The sequence below is a fragment of the Mus musculus genome, chromosome 19 (genome assembly GCF_000001635.26).
Source record: "Mus musculus strain C57BL/6J chromosome 19, GRCm38.p6 C57BL/6J".
NCBI classification, from domain to species: Eukaryota; Metazoa; Chordata; class Mammalia; order Rodentia; family Muridae; genus Mus; species Mus musculus.
Window position 1 is genome coordinate 14,589,710 of NC_000085.6, and position 8,683 is coordinate 14,598,392.

At 42.5% G+C, this 8,683-nt stretch overlaps 1 protein-coding gene across 8 annotated transcripts in view; it reads right to left on the reverse strand.

Annotated features, from left to right (window-relative positions):
* Nucleotides 1-8,474, reverse strand: part of Tle4 (transducin-like enhancer of split 4) — a 150,112-nt gene extending 141,638 nt beyond the window's left edge. For 3 of the 8 annotated variants that reach the window (NM_001302950.1, NM_011600.3, NM_001302947.1), the window contains exons 1-4: nt 7,659-8,474; nt 7,048-7,145; nt 5,881-5,944; nt 4,675-4,719 (exon numbers count right to left, since the gene is read on the reverse strand). In NM_001302950.1, the coding sequence (NP_001289879.1) occupies nt 4,675-4,719; nt 5,881-5,944; nt 7,048-7,145; nt 7,659-7,703 (252 nt within the window). In that variant the 5' untranslated portion in view covers nt 7,704-8,474. Of the gene's footprint in view, nt 1-4,674; nt 4,720-5,880; nt 5,945-7,047; nt 7,146-7,379; nt 7,627-7,658 lie in introns of those variants that run through there. The other 5 variants (XM_030250864.1, XM_030250863.1, NM_001302951.1 and 2 more) reach the window with 4 other exon arrangements.
* Nucleotides 8,475-8,683: the final 209 nt, after the last annotated feature.

The following is an 8,683-nucleotide window of genomic DNA, read 5'->3' on the forward strand; positions in this document are numbered from 1 at the left end:
TGGGATTAAAGGTGTATGCTACCACGCCCAACAGTAGATTATTCCTTAATGGATATAAAAGAAAGTTCTTGTAGCAAAACTTGTCATTGGTTTGTCTGTTATTGTCAAATAGAGCACCCCTCTTTTAATAACGCTTCCCTTGTTCACATATGCAAAAGTTTAACCACACTCGTTTCAGAAAAGCAGCCACTAGTTAAAATTTTTACTTTTATCTACATACTCAGACACATGCTTCTCCAAGCATTCTTTCCAATATAAACATATACAAGATCTAAGATATCAGTAATAACCCTCGACAAAATTATCTTAAGAGAAATCTGCTCTACACAGAACTTTAAATAATTTAACTTCCATTGCAAGTGCTATCCTCAAATAAATTGACTGCACCCTAAAATCAAGTGCACTGAAGGCTGGATGTCAAGCCAGTCATATATTACTTCAACCTCACTAAATCCCTCCTTATTCTCCAAATCCTAGGCTGCTTTCTAAAATAGTTCACTAAAAAGCACCAACCTAATTAACAACTGCTTCCTCTGCAACAGTGGCCTTGATTTCACTTATTTACACATTAACTGCAGCCTCCTTTTGGCCAAGCCAGTCTATTCTCTGTACCATGCCGAGCCTTTTATCTGCCCTGGACAGCATTTTCTCCAGCAGATGAAGTAGATGCCGATTGATTTGCTGTCGAGCATGGTAAATTAATAGCAACAAATTGCTGAGGGCCCGTCTCGCTGCTCCACCATGCTTCGGCAGGTTTGCTTTATTTGCTCCATGATGGGCAGCAGTCGGCCTCTTCAAGTCAATTTCTTCTTAACAACCTGCAATACTTTTCAATGGTGAAAATAGAGCTGTTCCTTGTAAGTCAGAAATCAATATCCTATTGCCCTTAGAAAATGCTAAACAAGCAGTATTGGCAATCCACTTGGTACTAGAGGGTATCAGATATAATGCAAATCCATACTGCTTCCCCCCTTGTAGTTATTACAGTTTGCTAAAAGGTTCCTAATGTCATTTATCATCATTTACCATTGACCAAAGAGGCTATGATTATGATATCCTATCAGTTGGCAAGGCCTTTCATTTCTATTCAATTAATATTTTAGCAGCACTCAAATGGTTGTGGCCCACATCTTGTAATGAAATTTGCATGGCTTGGGATGAAATAAAATTTTTGTTACTTAAGGGCAAAAAAATTACACACAAGAATATGCACATATGGCAAACACCTATTTTCATATAATTGTGTAAGTTGCATGCTTAGATTTTAAGTGTCAACAAATTTCAAAGGTTTTCTGACAGTTTTTAAAATTCGTGTACCAAGCAAGTAAATTTTAGAAGAGATCTTCCAATTATAAAACACACAATGAAGAAATTGCAAGTTACTCTCATCCCCACTTTTTACAACATAGAATGTTCACCTATTTCATTTCTACAGGTTGAATTCACACATCAATAACTCCTAATCTACATCCAATATTCACACTTCAGAGTGGCAACAGCCAGAGTCTGACTCCATTCGAGAAGAATTCTTCCATTATAGAGTTGCAGGCAAAGGACTCGAACCAACAGCATCTAGCTGTGGCATCAACTGCACACACAACACCCTATCTGCCCAGGGTCACTGACCCAACCAAACTATATAAAGGATCAGAAGAAAGTAACAAGAACCCTGGACCAACCGTTCTGTCTAAAGCAAAGCCCTATAGACAGGGAAATCCTGAAGGAATCAATGCTCTTTGATTTTTAAAAACTCTACTTTGAAGACATCAGAATGAATTCCAGGCCATTTCTAATCAGGTCCTAATTATCATGACCATATTCACGATAAAACTGAAGACAATGGAAAAGTACTAATTCCCACTGTGCCCTAGAACATTCCACTTGAACTTCTCCGGATGTTTTTTCCCCAGCTTCATCTGTTCAATCCTAGGAAAGATTACTAAAAATTACATTCATATTTTATGCTCCAATTCCATGTCATGTCACTGAGTTTCCCTTTTAAAAAAAAAAAAAATCCACTAATTTTACCAGACTAATGCTATTTACTCAGTTACCAAAATTTAAATTAATTATGTTCTCAAACATAATTGTTAAAAATTGGCAACATTACGCAGGCTTAATTAAGATTAAATCCAATTTACTAAATGTACTTTAATTGGTACTAATTACATTAGCTTTCATTTCAGAATGACAAATTCCCCATAGGTTTCATTTTATGGTTCTCTATCAGAATCAACCCAGGGCGACTGATGATGAGCATCACCTAGGGGAGGGGGAAAACGGGGACCCTCCCTGTTTCCCACTGTTTATGCATTTGCTAAGTCACGGAGTCATGGCTTCTTCAAAACCTTCATTTTCTGTCCCAGTGAAAAATTCCTCAAAAAATACTCTGTGTGGCTGGCTGCAGCCAAGAAGAATGGGAACACAGGAATATTAACAACAACAACAAAAGAAAAAATACACAGGGGTTTCAAATATCGGGGCCACCAATTACTAGGGTACTTCTGAGGCCTCCTGGGACTCTTACTCTTGAACCCTTTGAGACACAAATCTAATAAGTGAATAAGCCTAAACCGATCTTGAGAAATAGGCACAATTATGCCTCGGGGCAACTTCCTTGCATTATTGCTCCTTTCCATTACAAGGGTATCCAGCGAGTGCATCTGCAAGAGCAGCTAAGAGAAAGTCAGGCTGTCTGCCTAGGAAAACAAATAAAGACAGATCTGCCTCTGCGCTTAAGGCGGGGAAAGAAAGAAAATATAATAAGTAGGTGGTTTGCAGGGCTGTCTGTATTTCATAATGTGATAAACTGCCCTGGGGATTCTTGATATGACTGAATTCAAAAGCAAGAGGAGGGGGCAGGCAAAGTGTACTCTACTCAGTTTTAAATGGATGGTATCTGAGGCCAGTTGAACAAGAAGATGACAAAATTCATAGTCATATAAAATGTGTAAACTTAAAGGCTCTCACATCTACCCAACACCAAAATGAATACATAAAGATATGTGACCCTTCCAGGTGTAGATGGCCCAAGAAAAGCCAGAGGCCAAGTGAGACTAAGTGGTCAGGGGAGGAAAGGATACAAAGGGGAAAAGGAGGGGCATTCACCCCGTCCATCCTTTAGAGAAACTAGTTCTGGGAAGGTACATAAACACAAACAAACAAACAAAAGTATTTACAAGATCCAGACTGTAATCAGGTAACAATATTCCTGGGAGGTAGAGCTAAAGGGAGTCCACTCCTAAGCTGAATACATTTTGCTTAAGCAGTATATGTATGACTAACCTAAACAGAAATGGCAAAGATACTAAAATATAAATGTAAGTATGTGCCATTCAAACTCCAACATGTATGTATTATCATATACCGTATATAATATGCTAACATCAGCACAACCAAATAGCATACAGAGTAAAACAGAACTTGAGATAAAGTCACCAATGTAAATACTGTTGTAATTTTCCCAACTTTATTTTTTCAAATACTATCTGGTTGCTTTTATTGTTCAAGAGATGTCTTTTAATGAACTACTAATGTGGGTGCATTCTGACCATGTAGAAAATAACTAAGTTAAAAGAATCCTTACAGCCTGATGACCTAGTCATCTCACACTTCTTAATCTTAGAAGGTACATACATTACCCTGACCACAAATAAATAAGACATGGAAAACAGAAAATTGTCCATCGCTTCTTTCTCAGCAGGCAAATATACATGTTATCTGTTCTGAAATGGGTGATGAGACCCGAAGTCCTTCATGAGGAGATGACTTCAAAGAAATGCTTCCTAAAGGAATTATTGCTAAATAGCATTTTACATGTGTGTGTGTGTGTGTGTGTGTGTGTGTGTGTGTACATATACATTCATACATGCATACATACATACATACATATGGCTATCTTTTCCATTTAGGGAACTTAAACCAAATCATTTTTTTTGGTCTCTAGCCAAAACAAAAAACAAAAAACAAAAAAAAAAAAAAAAAAACACAAAAACAAAAACAAAACCCTGTAGCAGCTATAGTAGTCACATATACCTATACCAATGCGCTCTCCCCCAACCCCAAAGTAATTGCTAGATCTCAAGACCCAGGGCTTAACATTAATCACATCCTCCTATCAGGTTCATTTACTCTGCACAAATTTTGGAAGTCGAAGCCAGAGTTCCTGGTAAGATCTACTAAGTAGGCTCCAGGGACTAGTGCACAGATTTTTACATCAATTTCTTTTATAGCTCTGCAGATTTCATCTGATCCTCCCAGCTCACTCCTCTGTTCTTTCACAGGAAAGGTTTCACACAATTTACAATTTTATTCATTAATACTTTCCAAGGAAAGTTCTTTCATAAGAGAATTTTGATGCCTGAAATATATAAGGTAACTCTTTACAAAAAGACAATACACATTCTACATTCTGCATGCTGTTTTTGAAAGTGCAGAAAAGTTTAATACGCATTCTGAGTTAATAATTTTAAATTTCCAAAAGTTAGGATAATATGGAACAAGAGGAACCACACACAAAAGACTTGCCTTCTTACTCACCCCCAAGTCTTTTAAGATATAGGTAGACATCTCAAATGTACAAAAGAAAAAAAAAAAATCACAAAATATACAATTTTCTTTTCAAAGTACATGAGTATGACTGTCACATAAAATGATTATAAAGAAATAACTTACCTGCTTGTGCATTTCTATGTTCAACCCATAGGACATTTCATAATACTGTCAAAGAAGGAGAAGCAATTAAACCTGTATCCTTCAAATCATCTCGCCAGTAAACTCAAATTGCCCGAATGCATGGAAAACAAGGCAACTAGCACAAAGACCTCACCTTAACCAAAATACCCCAGTCAATAAATAAAAAGGATGCCCAACTGCTGCTCTCTTTAAAACACTAGAGGCCATGTTAAGACACACCCAAGAGAAAAACTCTCAAAACTAATAAAAATGTTAAAACGCAGCATTCTTAACTTGTACAACTGTCTTTCTACATCATAAGCAAATGAACTGAAAAAGTCATGAAAATTTGGTTCCACGTGACTCCTAATTCCTAAGCACAGCAGAAGCATCTCATACAAATGCTGAGGTTTTGAAAGAACTGTTGGAAAAAGGTGATGTTTCCTCAGAGTTCGGTTTCTTGCTTAGAGTGGACTACTCACTCTTACATGCAAAGCAGAGGAACTGGGTAGGAAATTAATGCACCAGCCTGCAAGCTCTTTCAACCCCAAACATACTTCTGAATCATAAAAATGCTTCATTATACTTCTGTAAACATAGATTTGATTTGTCTGAATGGGCGTGTAACTACAGTACAGAAAATCTGGCAGCTCAAATCAGCGCTCCTAAGAACCAAAATAACACTATAGAAATTGAAGGCATGCACAGAAAAATATAAACAGATTAACATGAGGAGTGGGAAATTTTCTGAGAAGGGGTCTGGTGTCATTTCCTATCCGAATCATTAATTAAAAGGCATACAGTGCATGCAATGTTAAGAGTGTATAGGAAAGCTGTCTGGTTACAACTGGAGCAAAAGCAATAAAACAACAAAGAAAACCACTAACAAAAACATTTTGCTTCTGACTAAACAAAAAAAATAAATGAGTTCTTTTTTCCACTTTTGTAAAAATCTGTAAAAACAAAGCACAGAAAATTATACCCCACGCAACTGAACTTTTTGAAAATTTAAATCAAAGCTGGTTGTCGAAGCCAAGCTGTAACCACCTAGAATTACAGGTTGCTAATGGACACATACCCACAGCCTCAACAACACTGGCAGGGCCACTGTGATGGATCCTGCAGCCTCCAGCGATTTAAAACGTATTCTTGCTTTCAGTCTCCCAAGCTAATGAGCACTTTGAATCTGTGACACAGTTTTCTTACCATGACATAATGCCGCTGCATCTCTGTCTTCTCGCTGGCGAGCTTCTCACATTCCAGCTTCAGACTATTCAAGACATAAAATCAACTAAGTACAGTGTAGAACTTAACGCGTATCCTTCCAACTCCAAATCCACGTCGTTTCCTCTAAATCATCACCTCCTATTGTCAAATCAATGGTATCAAACAGCACTTTACTAGTGAAAGGGAGGAGAGAGGAAGGAGTGACAAGAACCAGCCAGGACTTGCCTCTTTGATAAGGTTAAACTGTGGGGGTTGGGAAAGAGGGGTTTATGTCTTAAAGAAATAAACCCTCTACCCAATTGAATTCTGAGACTTCACCCAGAATTGACTATTCTTCACTAAATTCACTTACTAAAACAAGGAAATAAACATCGCTAATAATTATATATATATATATATATAAGCAAAGTTAGGTCCATGAAAATGCCACAGGGAAGGTTCTATCATTAATATTCTATGAGGTTAATGAAAATCAGAATCAACACGGTCTCCTGACAAATTGTTTTTCCCCCTCCAAAAAATACAGACAAGTTGAATAGCATGTGGGGGTGGGAGGTGTTGATCTGGTCCAGCAGCTTGTTTGGGCTCTTGCAATAAGAATTCTGCATCATTAAGGACCCGGTGAAACAAACATGTTTCAAAAGCACTCCAAGTCTAAGAGCGTTGAACACAAAAGCATTGGGGGGGGGGGGTGTCCTGTTTTTATTATTATTATTTGTTTTTTTTTTAATAAAAGTAATGAAATGGCTCACTGCTTAACTCCCTGGCTCTTAAATTATGCCATGATGGTAGAAGGAAGAAATGCAGCCCAGAGTAATAAAGAAGCAAGAAGTCAAAGGGCCCCAGAATCTTCCCAACCTTCCAGCCTCCTGACCCAATAAATCAATATCGAAAGTTTGGCCTCAGCGTTTTCCAAGTCTCCCCAGTTTCGATTGTTCTGCTTCCTTTTCTGTTTACCGGAGAAGAAAATGCTTAATTTCTTTACACCTGCCTAAAGGAAAAAGAGGCCCTGACTTGCCTTTTCTGCCCACAGGGGGGAAATGGTAATACCTTTGTGGGGGGGTGGGGGAGGAGGGGGGTAGTGTTGGAAGGGGGTAAGACAAGAGCTAAGCAAACAGAAGGATCAGCTAAAGTCAATATCGTTACCTGTGGTATTGAGCCTGTAAAAACTGAAACTCTTCCTTAATCCGATCACAGGATTCTGAAATTGTAAATTTGAAGGGTTGAGCAGGCTGATGCGGTGCCTAAAGAACAACAATAAAATATTTAATTAGCCCACATCGCAGGTGGGGGGTGGACAGCCCGCGGTCCGAGACGTGGGGGGGTTGGTCGCGCCGCTCCCGCCTCTCGCTCGCCTGCTGGGGTCCCGGTGCCTCCGGGCGGCCTCCCTCGGCTCAGCTTCTCAGCCTGGCTTCCGCCTCCCCCCGTCACCCCCCAAACCCCCGAGCCCCCGGCCCGGCTCTCCCATCCCTCCCTACCCGGAATCGAAAGTGGCCCGTCGGAGGCAGCCGCGCCATGGCGTCGAGCGGCCGTCAGCTAGCAGAGCGAGTCCGGCCTGTGGCCGCCGGCGCCCTCCACCCCGCAGACTCGCGCCGCCCGGCTCGCCCCCCTCGGGAGAGCCGCGCGGGCGGAGAGCGGCGGCGCGCTGCTTCCCGGGGCTTCAGAGACAACAATAAGAAAATGGCTACAAGTCGGTCGCCTCCCGCACCCTCGGAGCGGCCGGCCGCGGACAGGGCTGCGGGCGCGGCGCCACTCACCGGGTGGCGCGTCTGCGGGTACATCTTGCTCAGGTCGCGAATCATCCACGCCGCTTTAGTTGGCTGCGCCAGGCAGAGGCGCGCGGCTCATCCGCTTCGAGGGCCCCGCGGCGGCGTCCCGGGCCTGCGGGTCTCGCGTGACGCGGGCGGCAGGCAGGCGCGGCGGCTGGGCGCGGGCGGCCGGCTCCGCATTCCCCGCGGGCGTCACTGAGGGCGGCGGGCACCGTCCGTCCTGCGCCCGCCGAGCCCCGCGCCCGCCGAGCGCCGCCCGCCTGCTCGCGCCCCACTCCAAACTTTTTTTATTTGTCTTTTAATTGGCTGCTATTCCTCGGAATGAATGGTCGCTTCTTCCCTGAGAGCGAGCGCAAACTCCTTTGGTTCGGAAGAGGTCTCGCGGCGCTTGGGGGTTCTCTGGAGATTTTTTTTCACTTCACAGCAACGATCTTTTAAAAGGCACCTTTTAGCTTCTTTTACCACATTTCATTTCCTTTTCTTCCTTCCTGTTTTTTTAGCCCCAAATTGAAGGGGATTATAAAAATAAAAGAGCGAAACGCTTGCGGCTTTTTAAAATTCTCTTTCAAACTCTGCGAACACCACCTCAAAATAATACACGAGTGTGTAAGAGGGGGAAGAAGGCAGCCAACAGCCGAACGCCCGCTCGGAACAGCTCTAACAACGCGCTCTGTGTAGGTGACTTCTTTGACCAAATTTAGCAGCAGCTAATCATTAACATTCTGATACATATTCACGACCATCCGCGGAGGGCCCAAGGAGCATCCCGGGAGATGTAGTCCTCGCGCGGCTACTGTGGCCAAGGATGCCTCCAGATTGACTACAGTCTCCGGCTAGCCCCGCGCGCTCTCCGCGGCGCTCTCCAGGAGCCCCGCCCTCCCGCGGCGCGAGGGCGCCGCATCAACCAATCGGAGATGGCTGAACATTAATCGCGGTTCTGTGTTACTGCCCATCATTTCACCGCTGACAAATGGCAAGCCAGGAGGGCGGGGCCGGGCAGGCTAGGCCCACGT